The sequence below is a fragment of the Arachis hypogaea genome, chromosome 10 (assembly GCF_003086295.3).
Source record: "Arachis hypogaea cultivar Tifrunner chromosome 10, arahy.Tifrunner.gnm2.J5K5, whole genome shotgun sequence".
NCBI lineage: Eukaryota > Viridiplantae > Streptophyta > Magnoliopsida > Fabales > Fabaceae > Arachis > Arachis hypogaea.
This window is the reverse complement of record NC_092045.1, coordinates 100,613,307-100,631,513: the sequence shown is the minus strand read 5'-3', so window position 1 is coordinate 100,631,513 and position 18,207 is coordinate 100,613,307. Positions and strand designations below refer to the sequence as shown.

General features: G+C 31.3%; 1 protein-coding gene across 2 annotated transcripts; it reads left to right on the top strand.

Moving 5' to 3' along the window:
• Positions 1-13,001: 13,001 nt before the first annotated feature.
• LOC112716130 (uncharacterized) lies at positions 13,002-18,001 on the top strand. 2 transcript variants are annotated; one of them, XM_025767983.3, is made up of 15 exons: positions 13,002-13,588; positions 13,718-13,758; positions 14,390-14,459; positions 14,558-14,706; positions 14,907-15,002; positions 15,095-15,165; positions 15,288-15,349; positions 15,433-15,496; positions 15,611-15,695; positions 15,793-15,919; positions 16,144-16,232; positions 16,438-16,492; positions 16,757-16,896; positions 17,048-17,224; positions 17,418-18,001. In XM_025767983.3, exons 1-14 carry the CDS (start codon positions 13,513-13,515, stop codon positions 17,219-17,221), a joined length of 1,299 nt encoding a protein of 432 aa, XP_025623768.1. In that variant the 5' UTR covers positions 13,002-13,512; the 3' UTR covers positions 17,222-17,224; positions 17,418-18,001. The 2 variants fall into 2 exon arrangements, with proteins under 2 accessions (XP_025623768.1, XP_025623767.1); XM_025767982.3 differs by having other exon boundaries at positions 17,414-18,001.
• Positions 18,002-18,207: the final 206 nt, after the last annotated feature.

The following is an 18,207-nucleotide window of genomic DNA, read 5'->3' as shown; positions in this document are numbered from 1 at the left end:
GCAGATTAATCCGATGGTAAATTGCCAAAATGACATGTTTCACTAAACCGTGATACCGGTAGAATAATTAGTGTTGGTGAGTTACATTTCATGCCAATAGTTACCATCAGCTTTAGCGATGAAAAATCTGTTCTGATGGTAACCTTTTATGGCGACGAATTTCTCCTTCTTTCCGTCAAAAAATCTGACAGTAAATCCGCCGGTACTCAGCATTTTTCTTGTAGTGAGTGTTGCAGATATTACATTTGATGATAGTGATAATGATTAGAATGGTGATGATGTAACATCCTACCATTTATTGCCTTATGCTTAAGTCATAATTTAATTATGGTTTGGTGCTACGATACAAGGTTAAGATATAAATACCTGTATATAGAAAGGAATATTATACTAGAAGCCTGTGAAAGGATTTAAAACTCGAGGAAAAGATAATTCGTCGATCGCTCAGACTCGATAAGGTATATATATAAATGCGTCGGAAGAAAGGTAGATAATTAAAAGCTAGTTAGGAAGAATAAGAGTAAAGAGATATATATAAGTGTATATAAGTATCAACTAGTTTCGACCCGCAAAGATTAGGGGCTAGAGTTACAACAGTAAAACAGTTGGATAGACATAACCTATCTCTCTAAAATACATCATAGGCATCTAAAGGCAATTCTTCAAAACAAGTGCATAATATAAGTGTTTCCAAAAGAATGAGAGAGTCTAAAATTAAAGCAGAATAAAAAATCTTCTTCGCTGTCCTTCTAGATAAACCTCCCGCTCACTAAGAAGCGTCGGGACCTGCGTCTGAAAAGTAATAATTTCCGAAATGAATGAGAACATCATCCCTTACGGGGTTCTCAGCAGGAAAATAATTCTAAATAGAGACTATGTAAAACCACATGAACCCGCTAGGCAATCCTAATCTCCAATCACACAAAGTTCAAGTCTAGGGTTCTTACTAATCCGATCAACGTAAATACACTAAATCTCAACTATATTAGTGACCTTTAGATCTCAATTTCTCCTTATACAAATCATCATCTCTCTTAATATCATAGATTCCCAACTCATTTAATAATTCAATATTAAAATTTAGTTTCAATATTATCAATTTATTCTCAGTTTTTTTTTCTTTTTTTCCTAATTCTCAATCATCACCTCTTATCAAGAACAACCCTTAACGTCACCACCATCATTATAAAGGATCTCTCAGCTATGCAAACACATACAAGACAATACAAAGAATACACAAATAGAGAGAACAGATAAAACAATTATCATATAGGTACAATTGTTCAAATAGGCAAGTCAAATACAAGATGCACACCCAAATAAAATACACAATGCAAATGATATATGCCTGCCCGATGGCCAATGAGCTCATCTATCGGTTATACTGCTAAACTCGACATGTCCAGTAGCTAACCCTAGACAGTTCCTCAGTGCGCGCATCCCCAAGCTCAAACTCATATTCATTGATCAATGTCCATGGGGAAAATATTTGAGAAGGTATAAGTTTCCAGTCACATTTTGCGACGTAGGATCAACAAAGTTTTAATTCCGACCGGGAGCAAGCGGGACAAAACTACCATCCTTGCAAATTATCCCGGAAGCTCAAATACCGACTGGAAAGAAGTGGGACAAAATCACAATCCTTGCATCTATCCCAGAAGCTCAAATATCGACTGGGAGCAAGTGGGACAAAACCATAATCCTTGCATCTACCCCAGAAGCTCAATTATCAATCAAACTCATTCTCATTATCCTCTCGAATCAACTTAATCTTATCATTCAATCATATCATCTCATTCTCGTTATCCTCTCGAATCAACTCAATCTCATCATTCAATCATATCATCTCATTCTCATTATCCAATCATATCAACTCATTCTCATCATTCAATCATATCAACTCATTCCTGTAATCACTTCCAACTCACTTCAACTCAATATTTTCCTTCCCAACACTCTCGACCTTCTAATTCACCGGTTTTATACCCGTTATAAGATTTACGAAAGCTTGAAATGTTAAGGAAAAGGTTTAAAGGCATAAGATTCGTTTCAAATCCTAAAAACTAGTTATCAGATCTCAAATAGGAGTTACAGAAGTGAAACAGCGGATTAGATAGGCAAAAACAGTTAAAAATTATCATCTTTGAAAGATAGGACAGTTGTGGCATGCGTACGCACAAGTCCCCCTGTGCACATACGCGTAGAATGCGCACAAAAAATATTCAATTATAGAATGCAGGTTGTGCATATGCATGCCTCGTGTGTACGTGCAACTCCATTTTTGTGTGTACACATGAAACTCGCACGAAAGCATTTCTCTTTTGTTACACCCCTCATGCACATGCATACGCATGACCTCAGTTTTCTGCAACTTCTGCAGAATTCAGCTGTAAACCCACAAATTAAAACTCTCATAACTTTTTCTACAAAATTTTGTTTTTCTTCATTCTTAGATGGTTTTAAAGATCTTTCCAATAGCTTTAATTAAGACAAATCTCATTCAAATCCAAACTCCGAGTGCTAAGTTATGATCCGTCGAAGTTGGCTAAAAGTAATTTTTACCAATTTCACCTAATCCCTTAATTCCATCCATTCTCAATTCATTTCAATCCTAAACCAGTTCAAAACCATTTTTACACATCTCAAATACTCATAATCAATTCTCAACCATTCTAATCCTAAATTAACCTACTTCCAACTTATTTTACACATTCCATTAATTATATCCATATTCATCAACAATATGCAACATTCATATATTCAAACTCTCAATCAACTAATAATCAATCCTCTCATTCTCATACAATAATTTACACCGCTTACCTCTACTTATCACATAGAAAATTTTCTCACCCTATCACGGCGTCTGACCCAATTTTCACAAATCACAATACCCATACATCTAATTCTCAATTAAAACTTCAACATGCATACTCATTTTCATGCAACATGACACCAACATATATTACAACATCCATTTGTAACAATATCACCTCACACTCCTCAATTTCATGTCAAAACACATCAACCAACATGATACTCATACTAGCCATTATTCAAACACATCAACAATAAATTCTATTCAACTTATTTTAGGGGCAAGTAACCTAGGTTTCCACATGGTTACATAATTCCTACACAAAACTATCATCCGTACCTTAATATCGTAATTCCAAGCTTCCAAGCTTTTCTTTCCAAAATTTCATCAAGCAAAGCTTCCAATTGCTCAATCTAACACCATATTATACAATTTGGCACAATATTAAAAACTAGAATTTTCATAAAATGATGAACCAAGAGGGAAAAAAGATTCTTTACTTTTACCCACTGAAATTAGTAATAAATACCACCAAGAACCCTAGAGAGTCCCTATAACATCAAAATCACCAAAAATCCTCAATATCCAAATCGAAAATACGATTTCAGCTTTGAATGAGAAATTGGGTTGAGATTTCAAGTTAACAAAACTATTCAAATAGAATTGAAGATGTAGAGACAAGCTTCGCGTGACCGCAAATAGTGTGGTGATCGGAGTTCCATAGCAAAAGTTATGGAGATTTAAAGGTGGAGCTAGTCAGCTAGGATTAGGTTTTCTCCTCTCTTCTCTCTTCTCTCAATTTCATCTGCCCCTTCCAAAATGAATGAAAAATATGCTGAATTGTATATTAAGTGTGGATATATATACTTGGACTTGGGTCTGGTATGGCCCAATTTTATTTTCTTAGCCTATTGGCCCAATTTTGGGCCAAAATCCTAAGATAAGTATTTTAATTTACACCCTAACTATTTTTTTTTAAATTATAAATATTAATTCTCTAATTTTTTTTGCTCTCATTTAATTTATTTATTTATTTATTATTTATTTACAGATGGTGTGTTATTTGATGTTGAGGTTACAATCATGAAGGAGTCCAAAGTGGTCAAGAAGACAAGTTTGAGAAGTCAAATGTGTCTGGGATTGATGAAAAGAGAAAAGAGAAAGTGTTAGCTAGGTTTAGAGAAGAGATGATGGATATGACAGTGAAGACTTTTTAGATCTTCCTTTAAGTAACGAAAACGATGATGCTCCATTGAAGAATTACTCATTGCACAAACAATTCAAAGACATAAAGGAGTACAAGTGGCAAGAAGGGACTTTATATGTGTCCAGGGATAAGTTCAAAGAATGTGCCACAAACTATGCTGTCCACACTAGAAGAGGGCTAAAATTCAAAAAATGTGATAAAAGAAAAGTGAAGGTTGTCTGCCAGGAGAAAAAAATGGCATGTTTACTGTTGTAAGTTAAAAATAGAGAATACATGGCAGTTGAAAAACTACTACAACAAGCATACATGCAACAAGGAAACAAATATTGGAATCATGTATTTCAAGTGGTTAAGTAAGGTCTTCATGAAATAAATAGCAGGAAACACGAATATAAAGTTGTTCACATAGATAAAAAAGGCTTACAACAAATGGAATGTAGATTTGACCAAGTCCAAGGTTGCTAGGATTAAATAGTTTGCACTTGATGAAATTAATGGCACATATAGAGAGCAATACAATTAGATTTATGACTACTGTAATGAGTTAATGAAAGTCAATCCAGGATCTTCAGTTTGAGTACAAGTGCAAAGACTTCCTGAGTTTGCTTTAGAGAGACCATCACTCACGTTGGATGTGAGACCAACATTTGAGAGGGTTTACATTTGCATGGATGCATACAAAAAAACTTCATACTGTGCATACCCATAATTGGACTTAATGGCTGCTTCATCAAAAACCCCCCTGTGGAGAACATCTTCTAACAGTAATTAGGCGGAATTTGAACAATCAAATTCTGCCTATTGCATATGTTGTTAAGGCAGAAACAAAAGACTTCCAGACTTGGCTTGTGCAAAACTTGTATGATGATTTGGATGTTGACAAGATTAGACATTGCACTTTTACGAGTGACTAGCAGAAGGTAGATTAAATATATTTAAATCAATTACATTTTTCTCCTCATCTAGATATGTTTATATCAATTAAAGACTTATTTCTAATATGTGCAGGGATTAATTCTAATATTTGATGAGTTGCTACCTAGAGTAGATAACAGATTCTATGTGTGACACTTGTACAATAATTTCAAAAAGAAATCTTCAGGAATCCAGCTCAAATTGATGATGTGGTATGCATCAAAAGCTACTTATATTTAAGAGTGGGAGAGGAGGATGCAATAAATTCAAAAAGTTAACATACAGTGAAGCATATAGATACCTCATGGTGATTCAGCTTAAGTACTGAAGCAAATTCAGATTTTTTTTTGTATACCTAGATGTGATGTTCTTGTTAATAATATGCGTGAATATTTTGATTCTATCATGGTAGAAGTTAGGGAAAAATCTATTATATCTATGTTAGAGGATATTAGAGTGTATTTGATGAATAAATGGACTGATAATAGGGATTGTTACATATGCAGGGATTGTGCTGCCAAAAATTAAAAAAAGAAATTCAAAAAGAGTTTGATCAAGGTGAAAATTAGATGACAATATATGCTGGAAGAGATAAATATGAGGTTTATAATACTCATAGTAATAGGAAAAAAATTATAGTGAATTTAAAGAATCGTGAGTGCTCTTTTAAGAAGTATCAATTAACAAGGATTTCTTATCAACATGTAATGAGCTACATTAGGAAGATGTGCTTTGATCTTAATGATTATGTTGATACCTGCTTCAAAAAAGAGACACATGTTAGGTGTTATGATCATGTAACATACCTTGTAAATGATTCTAACTTATAAAAAAGAAACTGCAAATGATAATATGTTGCCTCTAGTATTTAAAAAATCAATAGGTAGACAAAAAAGAGTAAGAATAAGGGTGTAGATGAATAGACTAATAGACCAATGTCAATTTTATCCAGAGGAGACCAGCAACAAAACTGTTCTTATCATTTTGCTTATGATCACAACAAGAGAACTTGTCCTAAGAAGCACAAAGTCGAAGCTGGTTTACAAAAGGTAAACCCTAATCACAAAATTAATTTACTTCATGAATGAGATTAATTCCAAGTAGTTTGTTTCGCTAACAACAAAGTATATTTATTTTCTGTTTTGGTTAACAAAGACTGTTACAACATCCAAGAAGGTCACCACATCAAAGTTAGTTGCTAGATCAACCAAGGCAATGAAAAAAATTTCAATGAACAATGGAGACACAAAGAAGCAATCAAATGAGACTAGACAACAAGCAAAAGGGCTAGGACATCAACAAAAGAGAAAAAGTACAAATGAAGCAAGCACAACAATCATAAACCTCGTCAAAGAGGTCGAAAAGTGTAGCAAGCCAGAGTCAAGGTCAATCCTCTATCTTCACTCAACAAAGCCCATCAAAGATGGTGCTGAAGTATTTGGCAAAAACACCACCAAAGGCTTGGAAGAACATGAAATGATATAAATTGTTCTATTGTAATATGATTTTATGATTTCTACTTTTGGTTTGTAATGATAATGGCATGAACTATTTTGTCATTTATAACAGCACTTTGACTATCTCAATTATGTTATTGACTTATTGTCTTAAAATTTCTAATTGTTTAGATAAGTGGCTAAGTCCTTATTATTTTGTAAGTTGGTTAAGACCAACCTAATTATGCACTTTGTGATCCAACATTGCACTTTAAAAATTACAATAGTTTATGAGCACTTCATAGTGCTTAGCACTACATGAATTTGAATTGAAATAGAATTAAAACAACTCCATGAAAGACATGCATCTAAATCAGTGAACACTTTTAATTAACTTTCAAATACAACTACAACGTGACCATATAATTTATATAGACTACTTATCAAATGTTCTCGAATATATTCAAGTCTCTAACCCACCCAAATACCCTAACACTAAATCTTTCAACTTCTTCATCTATATGGTAATCTCATGTGCTATGCATTTGTTACTCTTTCATACAGCAACAACAGCACTAAAATCCAACTAACAATACCCACTGAAATGACAACTAAGAATTTCATTTCAGCAAATTCTAATTTACCTTTTAACATTGTTTTTTTCTTCTTTAATATTGCAATATGTGAGTATTGTCTTTCAGGCTTTGTCCATACAAAAAAATTCACACTCTTTTTCAATTTTTTTCCAATTAATAGTTTCAAAAACAAATTAAAAATAATTTATAGGACCAACACAACAACAAAAGTTACAATCTACGAATTAATGTAGTTTACAGTAGTTACCTGATAATTGACATAATCCCAAAACTTTTATCTAGAGTTCTCAGGCATTGATGAAGTATGCAGAATTGGTCTTTCACCACAATAGCAAGTTGCTCTTCTCCTTTGAGTCTTGTTATTGCTGTGAAAAATTGGGAATACTGAGATGCCATTAAATTTTTTATCTGGAGCTTCAATGTTGCTGGGTAAGCTACGGTGGTAGTGGACAATATTTTTAGAAATTTTTTTTATTTTTTTATTTCTTTTATATTTTTATAACGGTCATCTTTGCTGTGACTACCAAGTTAGATGGTTAACGGATACGTCAGCTCTTTCGTTAAGTGTTAGTGTGAGATTTGATGGCAAAACAACATTGGTGTCATTTAAACTTTTTTGAGATAAAAATATGATGATTTAAACGTTAAAAACTAAAATAGGATTTATCCAAAATGTTGGGGACAAAAAAATACTTGATCCTTTGAATATATATATATATATATATATATATATATATATATATATATATATATATATATATAATCATTTCTACCATAATTCAATATAAGTCGGAGGAGTATTGGATTTTTTCATGAACTTCGCCAGAGAAACAATGAGGAATCTTGACAATGTATACAATAGATTTTAAATTTGGCCTAATACAAGGGAAAAAAGAAATCCAAATAGTTATTTCAAAAAATTAACCATCTCAATCCTAATTTACCAAAAACACCCTCCCCCCAAACCGTTTGTTACCCCACCTCATCAATCATCCCACCTCTCCGACGTTAGAAGCTCCCTCACCGGCTATCAAACAACCATCCACGTAGTTATTAAAATAATCATCCGACTATCTAGTGAAATGACCATCCAGCATTTGTTAATTGTATATACTTAAACTGAATTAAACAAAATAACCATCCAATTAAGAATTAAAATAACCATCTATATACCTAGTGAATTGACCATCCAGCATCTAAATTCATCTTTTAACGTATATACCTTGAAGACGTAAGGGAAGCGAAATCCAAAAAAACCAAGTTGACCGGAAACCTCCGCAACACCATGAAACAAAGCACTCGCCTTCTTGATATCTTCAATCAGATGCACCACATCTACCGGAGGCAACACACCGAAATCCAAATCACCGTACATGTGGCACCATCCCCACCTCTTGTATGTCGCGGATAAAGGCACTGGGACGGTGAAACCTGCCAGCTGCGGGCGGGGGCTGCATGACCGGCATGTTTGGGGGCTGCGCGAATCACTCTTTGTGCGCGACGGTGCTGCTCGGACGTTCGTGGTGCGCAAGGTGGCGTAGGTCGGTGCTATGGGCGGCAGCGGCTGATGTTGCGGCAGCGCGGCACTGGAGAAGAGATTGAAAAGAAGCACGTACATGAAGAAGTCACATCATATGTGGAGAGGGAATTATGCGGTATACGTAACTACCGTGGTTGCAAATCCTTATTTTTTTTTAAATTCAAAATTAGAAATTATTAAAAATTAATTAACTTAATTATTATATGATCTTAATTTTTTTTATTTTTATTGTACACATTGTACACTAAAATTATTATCTTTTTATATTTTCTCTTTTTTTCATAATTTTTTTCTCTTATTCTTTGTCCTTTTTAATAGTTTATTACTAATTATCTATTATTTTAACTTTCTTATTTTTGTAAAACATTAGAGATTTTGAATTCTTACTTGGATCAAATCTTACCATGAGGCACTCAGTTAAAATCTATAGCTGCAACTAAATGTATATATATATACATATACTATTGAATGGTGTAAATTTAATTTATTTTCTTAAAATTTCTTAAAATCACATATACATAAGGCTACAGGAACAATTAATTGAGATGTGAGTAGGATCTTGGTTAATCACTTAGGTCCAGTTTGATAAAATTTTTTAAGCGATATTTGTATTTTTGAAAATATTTTTCTTTTTTATTTAATAAATTAAAAAGATAACGCATTTGTATTTTTACTTTTGATAAGTTGACAGTGCTCGTAAAAAATCTACGAAGATATTTTTAAAATTTAACTTATATTTTTAAATATTAAAATATCTAATATAATTTTTTATATTAATAAATAACTTGTATTTATTCTTATTTTTTATTACGATTTTTTTATTAAAAATATTTTAAGTATTAAATTTTTTTACCCAACACAATTTTTTTATGGTTTATATTTATTAAAAAGCACATATCTTTAAAACGCTTTTCTTAATAAACTTTGTTTAAATCTTAATTTCGATCTTTATTATTTAATTTTATGAGATTAGTTAATTCTTTTATCAATTATCTCTTTTTAAAATATATATATGTGACAAGTTAATTATTAATATATTTTTTAATTTTATACATTAAATTTAGTCAATGTATTTAAAAAATAACAAAAAATAAAAAACTAAACGATCCTAATAATTATTCTTAAAAAAAATGAGACTCCTAATAAAAAAATTTGTTAATCTTAATTAATTTTTAACGGATAAATTAACAATTTAATTTGTTATGTAAATTTATTCTGTTAATACAAAGAAAAAATATTAACAGAAAAGCTAATCAATTTCACAAAATAAAGATCAAAACCAAAAAAATATTTTTTTATTAAAAATTTTGTTATTTTTGGAAGTAATTATTAAGGGTAGTATCTAAATTTTTTTTTTCAAAAAAGAAAAAATAAAGTTGAGCCTTGATAAGCAGGAATACAATGAACACCTTGGCCACTCAGACAATAGAATAATAACGCAACTTAATTCAACCCAAAACACAACGTGTTGACGGAATTGACCCTGTCGCAGTGCCTCTTTACTCTTTATGGTGGCGCCTTTCTCATATATTATTTGTGGGAATCCACTTACAGTATCTGAAAAAACAAAAAAAAAAAAAACAGCTACTTTATTTGACCACCTCAACTCTATCCTTAATATTAACTTTACAAACTCTTTTCAAGCTTTACCGGTTGTTAAAAAATGAAGAGGGTGCTCGCTAGATAAGTAGTAAGTACGAATCCTCAAAGCTTTGTGCCTTTGTCCAAAGTCAACATTAAAAAGGCATATTTAAAACGATGCCAAATTTGATTCCTCTTGCAACGCTGTTTTCTCTTCTATTTATTTATTTATTTGATAAGCGATGATGAAATTCTTATAGATATTTCTTATTGCAAGACTCCATAACTAAAATAATAAATAAAGGGTTGAAATCCAAATATTTGATCAATTCATCCTGGTAGGTTGGAAATTGAAAGTTTAATAATGCACGGTGACACGTCGAATTAGATCACCCTCATTAATTTTTTGATTTTTTCCCCTTAGTTTTCTTCCAAAATTTTTATTCTTCTAAGAAAATTAAAGCTTGTTCGGAGACCAAAAAAGATTCAAATATAAAGTTAACTATATATTAATCGGATTATATTTAATACTTTAATACATTTATTTTCAGATAGAGTAAAAAATGATAAGTCTCATATGGTAATTGATATTAGTAATTAATTGAGAACCTTATCACAAATAATTTTTTTCTTCCATCCAAAGTATGGGAGACATTAAAAGCATGATTGTGGTGTAATACAGTTAAGAGGTAGTGAATAATTGAGAACCTTATCCAATTGAATTTGTTTGAGAAATGAAAGAGGATTAGGTCATAGTTGTTAGATGCATATATATATGAATATAAATCCAACTCACAAGTCACAAGACAAACGAGTCGCATTCTGTCACACTCATTGCAACCAATCAAACCGCCGAGTAAACAAATTAACCACGCAATGCACAACTATCTTATGTCTTATAGTACTTTCATCTAATAATTTTAATTAATTAATTAATTAATTAAAACTATTTAACGTTTATTTATTTCCCCGAAATAAGGAAGAAGGAAGGAAATGAATGAATTATTAGCAAGTAACAAGAGGGAGGACAAGGTTACAGGATTGGTCACTATTATTATTAGTTAGATTTTTTGTTGAATTATTAGGACACTGCTGACTCAGATTATACATTATCAAACAAATGGTGGAAGAAAAAGCAATTGCTTTATCGATTTCTTAACAAGAAACACACAAGAAAATAAAATAACAAGTCGGCTAATTAAATAATTAATTAATTCAATCAATTCTGCAACATTCACAATTCACAAAAGCGTGTTTCATGTATCTGGAAACTAGTGCAGGTACGTAAGGGCAATAACTCAAAATGGATTCTTTCTTAAATTATGATGAGTTTAAATAGGTGAATTATGATGGAAGACTCTAATAATTAATAAACATTTTTGTATTCTATTAATTTGAAAATAATATAAATAAAGCAGTGAAATTGAAAAAAAAAAAACAAATTTAATGTTAAAAAATTTTTAAAAATGACAAAAATTAAGTAAAAAATTAAAATATCTTCGGAAAAACGATACATTTTATTTTTTTATTTTTTAAAGAAGGGTAAGAATTTAAAGAAGAGCAATTTTTTAGGTCCAGCAATTTTTAATATTTTTTACTATTATTTAGTCAATATAATATTAAATTATCATTTATTAATTTATGTGTCTAAATTTTAAAAAAACGTGGATATAAATTTTATTGATTCATAGGTACAAATTATATTAGTTGATGTGTGTAAAATTCTAGTAAATATATATATCAATTATATATTTTTTGTATACAAAACGTCTGTAAATATAGATATAAATTATTACTAACTAAATATCGAAAAAAATATATTTACTTGCAATTAACATTACTCTTGAAAAAAATCAATGAAATTGAAAATAAAAAGATATTGGTATCAAAAAAATTTCTTATAACAAAATTTTTTCTTAATTTTAAACAATGAACGTGTGATATGTAGGAGTTTTGGTGGTGTGGTTTGGATCAGTTTTGAATAAAAAACTCATCCGAACACTAATTTTATTTATAGTACGATTTAAATTGGATGATTTTTTTAAAAAAATTCGTCTGATCCGAACCAATTTTAAACAGTTTGGATTGGACTGAATTTGCGGTTTTGTAAATTAAATACATAGAACAAGTCCCAAACATCAAATTCTAAATAATCAACAATGACTTAACAAGTCTTAATATCTTAAAAAATCAACGATAACATAACAATAGAAATAAAATTATATGTTAGCTAAAATAAATAAATAAATAATATTTTGAACATAAAATATTTATTAAATAATAATACATGAATAATATAAAAATGTATAACAAATTGAATATATTATAAGTCTAATTGTAAATATAATAATAAAATAATAATATTAAATTATATCGTGCGGTTTGGATTAGATTTGATAGGTTGTGAAAAATAGATTTAAAATTCGATCCAATCTAACGGTTTGCAAAAAATAGAATCCAATCAAATCCAAATTAGTACGATTTTAATCGATTTTCGATTTGAATTGAATTAAATAAACAATTTAATTTGGATCGGTTTAAATTTAAACATCCCTAAAGATATGACTTATATTAAATATAAGATATATAATAATAATTTTTTCTTCTCATATAAATTATACTATATATATTATATTGATAATATTTAATTTAGAATTCGTATTAACTTGTAATGTGATTTATAAATTAAAAGTAAACTTGAGTTGACTTCATTTCGTTTAATTTAGTTTGTTTTTTACAAGTAAGAATTTAATGATAAAATAAAAAATAGTTAATTGGTATTAAATTTTATCCAACTTTTTTATAAAAAATTATACTAATTAATTAAAAATATAATTGTATACATAACAAATAATATAAAATATATTTGAATACTTTTTAAATAGAAGAATAAATTAGAAGAGGATCTAATTCTATTTGTGTAGTGAGTACATAGTGGGGTAAGAAGAAAACAAAGGAAGAAATGGATTGGGTTAGGTGGTTGAGGCTTGTTACAGATCATCAACCAACTTTTGAAAATTAAAAGAAAAAAAAAATAAAAATGAGTTAGTAGTTCGTACGTACGATATTCCAAAATTGACCCTATCTTTTATAAAGCAATGTTCTGAGCAACTTGTTTTCCTTCTTTCTCTTCTCCGTCCATTTACAATCAATTTCAACAATTTCCTGTTTCTTTCCACCAATTCTAATCCAATCCAATCCAATTTTTATCCATCAAACTTCCTCTTACTTCTGCTCTCTCCTCTCTCCTATATCATTTTCTTTACCTGAAGCTAAAGATTCTGCGCCTTTTTTTGCATTCATCTTCTTCGGCATCAGCTACGAGCATAAGATTTTGCAGAAGGAAAACCCGGAGCACGAACCAGTTTGGTTTGGTTTGAACTTTTTTTTAGCTATTGTTTGGTTGTTGGGTATAAGAGATGGAGAGGGTTGTGGGAGGAAAGTACAAGATCGGTAAGAAAATTGGAAGCGGTTCCTTCGGTGAAATTTATATTGGTAAAATAACTTTCTTTTGTTTCTTCTTCTTGCTCTCTTATTATTATTATTATTTTTTTTTTCTTTTTAAGTTTATTGATTTTTTCTCTGTGCTTGTGCTGATCATGTTTAAAATTTTTTTCTTGGCAGCTACAAATATTGAGACCTCTGAGATTGTGGCCGTCAAGATGGTGCGTCTTCTTCTTTCTTACTTAAAAAATTGATTTGCCTTCATTTTTTATTTTTAATCAAGGAGAAAAAAAAAGAATTGTGCTAATAATCATGCATGACATGATGTATAAGAACATGAATAAGTTGGGGGATCAACTTCTACTTTGTCGTTTGTTTATTTATTTTAAAAAATTGAAGTAGGTTGGGTTGGATGGTGTTGTTTGATAATTGATATTAGAAATGGGGGAATTTAGAAATGCAGCTGATATATGAACATAAATTACATGCCTAAATTATGATATATGAGCTGATATATCATAACTTATGCATGTAAATTTATTATTACTATTATTATTATTTGAAAAAATTCAGATTGAAGTAAAAGATTCATTACTTGATTATAGCAATCTGTTGTTCCATGTTTGCTGTTGATGAATTGTTATTTGAAATTACTGAACTAAGGCCAATTGTTTCAATGCATGATAGATAACACATGAAAACTTGGGTCGAATTTTTAAATAGACAACTACACTTGCTAGAAAGTTTATAATTTGTTTCATAATCTCTTGGGTTTCCTTCATATTCAGCATTTCAAGAGCTATTTTATGTACTTAATAGTTATTTATAGCGGCTGCATTTCCTATTTTGTAGGAGAACAAGAAAACCAAACATCCACAGCTGCTCTATGAGGCAAAGTTGTATAATCTTCTTCAAGGAGAAAGTAAGTTATAACAGAAGTGCTTCGAATGTGTAAACGTTCTGATAACATTTGCCAAGAAGGTTAAATGTTTATGATTCCCCTTGCCTTTTCTGTTTCAGGCGGTGTACCAAGTATGAAATGGTGTGGCATTGATGGAGAAAATAATGTTCTAGTTATTGATCTTCTGGGACCGAGTCTCGAGGACCTTTTTGTCTATTGCGGGAGAAAATTTACATTGAAAACGGTTTTGATGTTGGCTGATCAGATGGTAATTACTGTTTCCTTGCTTTGATTTTCAAGAAGGCGGCATTTGTTCCTTGCTTTTTCTTGATATTACCATGTCATCTGCATATTATTTGAGCAGTTTCGACTCTTAAATAATTTTACTTATTTGTAGTCATAGTTCACATTAGTGAAAAGTTTCAATGAAAGTGTAAAGTGAAATCTGTTTTATTTACTGGATTACAGCTTACGAGAATCGAGTACCTACATTCGAAGGGATATTTGCATAGAGACATCAAACCAGATAACTTCCTTATGGGTCTTGGGAGGAAAGCAACCCAGGTAACATGCCAGAATTCGCTCGATCCCTTTCATTGCTAGACTCGCTACCAAATTCATGCTTAACTTTTTTCGTCGATTTGTTAAATTTACAGGTTTATATTATTGACTTTGGACTTGCAAAAAGATATAAGGACCTTAGCACAAATAAACATATTCCTTACAGGTATATTTTTGTTTCATTATTCGTTTTTTATCGTTTCTTGTTGTGTCTATGTTTTTCCATGTCTATTGTTGCCTAATTTTTTATTCTCCCTCCCCCCACCCAACTTTGATGAACTCATCCAGAGAGAATAAAAACTTAACAGGAACTGCACGCTATGCAAGTTGTAATACTCACATAGGAATTGGTAAGTAGAAAGAAATTTTCCTTCTTTACATCATACAGATTGCAATTTACGAATTTCTCACCATTTGGATTCTATTTTGTCAGAGCAAAGTCGTCGAGATGATTTAGAGTCTCTTGGCTATGTTCTTATGTACTTCTTAAGAGGAAGGTATGTTTTTTTCCACTATCCGTTCTAACTTTCCAGACATATTGAGCTTTAAAAAAATGTTGCATATCAATTGAACAAGAAACGGGTCTTGACCATCTAGTTTTTGTGTTTCAGCCTTCCCTGGCAGGGTCTGAAAGCTGTAACCAAAAAGGAAAAATATGATAGGATTTGTGAGAAGAAGTTGTCAACTCCCATTGAGGTATGTGTGTGTTTTTCAGTTTGATAAAATGATTGATCTCCGAACTTATCATTGAGTACTTGAAACCTTGACTAATATTGATATTTTTTGCTCCTAGATGCTTTGCAAGTCATATCCCGTGGAGTTCGCTTCTTACTTTCATTATTGCCACTCCTTGACATTTGATCAACTACCAGATTATGGATTCTTGAAGCGCTTGTTTCGTGATTTGTTCTCTCGTGAAGGTTTTGACTGTTTGCTTTTATATACTTGATTTGATTTTAACTAATTTGTCAGATAACAGAAAAATTAGTCTATGCTTAGTAAGTGTAATAATTTGCTTATGAGTTAGTATTTTGATGGTATCAATTAACACTAATCCTAGGATTTCAAAACTTCACCGTATGTGTTATATTTTTCTTCTTCCTTCTTGTCGAAATAATCTTATTCGGCTGAATTCAATGTGCAGGATTTGAATCTGACAATTTGTTTGACTGGACCATTCTAAAGTACCAACAGACACAACAGAGACAGAGACAGATACAAAATCAAACAGCTGTTAGTAGTTTCTCGCTATATTTTTATTACCCTTTTTGAACAACTTTCATGCCATAATTGCGTGTAGTTCAATATTTTTATTACCCTTTTAGAACAAATTTCATGCCATGGATTGATATTGTTAGATGGTATTTCTGATAGTTTCTTTGAATGATGTCCTAATCTTATTCTTTTTCTGACATGATGAGTGTTTGGAAATTTTCAGCCTTCGGCCGCTGTACCTAGCAGTCTAGAACCCATGGCTACGGACAAGAATACAGGTAACTTCATTCTTGTCACTTACAAGGCGAAAAACAATTATTAGAAAATTATCATAATAGCTAACTTAGGTTATTTTCATGAAACTTGTTGTCCAAATCTTAAACACAGAACCTAACAGCTTCTGATATAATCCTAAGATGGGAATATCAGAACATATATTTCCCAACTAACTCTTTCTTATCTTAATTGTTAACTGCATTCCAAGAATTTTCAGCGTAGTGAAGTGATGCTTTATGATCCTGATGCTTCACATTCCATTTCAGGTTCAGGAGTCAATGATTCAGCTCATGTAACTGCAACAAGACAGTTGGCGAACCAGAATCATGATCGTCCAAGCGCAACTGCACAGCCTAAACCATCTGTTGGTCACAATCATAGTTTCAAGAATCAGACTGAGAAACATGTATGTTGTCACCTCCATGAAATTGCAAGTCTTGCATTTCTTGCCTCTAATCCCTCTTTAAATGTGTATTCTTGTCCTTCCTGTGTTTAATTTGAAATTTTACTTAGCTCAGGTAATTCATCTGATTGAGATCACTTTTTTTTTTCCGCAGAACGTGAACAACGGTCCATCTACATCATCTGGCTTGCCAAAATCCTCTAAAGAAAATGCATCAAAAGCAGAAAAGCCCTTAGGAAGTTCACACATTGCTCGCGTTTTCGGTAGTAATTCTCGTACTTCAAGCAGTTGGATTCCTTCGCTACGCCGAATTTCTTCAGCCAAATAATATGTAAGAAAATCAGTTATTTACCTAACTTTGGTATGATAGATTAAGCAATGTCGTTTGTAATATTACCCAGCCTCGTATATTGTAATTTACCTTGAAAACATAAGAAATTTTTCTTGCATATTCATTAAATGGTATACAATTAAGTCATGGAATTATATTTGTGTGAGACACTGAGTTGATTTGTTTCAGACAGGTGTTTGAAGTAGCCACCTAGAGCTTGTTTTTCCATGGTCTCTCACATGCCATGGCATTTACTTCACCAGAGCAATAGTGGCATGTTATGTCAAGCCAAAAGAAAAGAAATGCCACTTCCATTTGTAATTTTACCACTTCCAAATGCATAGGTACATACACAACATGCTGGTGGGTAAGTAAGATTCATATGAAAAGGAAGAGGCAGGTGCAAACCTTTGAGGCTTAAGTGAAGAGTTGAACAAGTTTTGGAGAAAACTATGTATGCTTGATTTTATTGGCATGGATGGCATCATGCCACACTTGGCTCAAGGGTTGAATTGAAGAATGAAGATTGTGGGTGTAGACCTTAAAAATTGTGGGAAAGGGTCTGTTTGGCTGGGTTGCATTTTTTGTATTAACAATTAATGAGTTTTATGATGGATGAGTCAAAATATGGATATGGGTGGGTGAGGCCCATGGCATAATCCCTTTCCTTTTTTTCTTTTTTTTTTTAATTTAATTTTTGACCTGGTCATCTCAACTTATATCACATTAATCTCTCTCAATCATTCATTATACAAGTTTGATTTATTATTATTATAATTATTTTATCCTTTGTACAGTTAGATTTGTTAGCATACTAATGTAATCACAAATGTACTCCTTTCCTTCTAAAAATGAGAAATGTTTACACTCAATTCAATTCATAGTTTATTTGGAAAAAGAACAAAGAACTTTTTTATATTGTTTTTGCTGAATTTGTTCTTGTAATTATAGTAAATCTTGGTGCCAAAAAGAAAGAAAAAAAG

Bases quoted from the DNA above. Each gene is read 5' to 3' on its own strand.
- LOC112716130 (XM_025767983.3), top strand. From the start codon at position 13,513: ATGGAGAGGGTTGTGGGAGGAAAGTACAAGATCGGTAAGAAAATTGGA. The intron at 15,350-15,432 runs GTAAGTAGAAAG...CTATTTTGTCAG, and splicing joins TAATACTCACATAGGAATTG to AGCAAAGTCGTCGAGATGAT. The intron at 15,920-16,143 runs GTTTTGACTGTT...TTCAATGTGCAG, and splicing joins TGATTTGTTCTCTCGTGAAG to GATTTGAATCTGACAATTTG.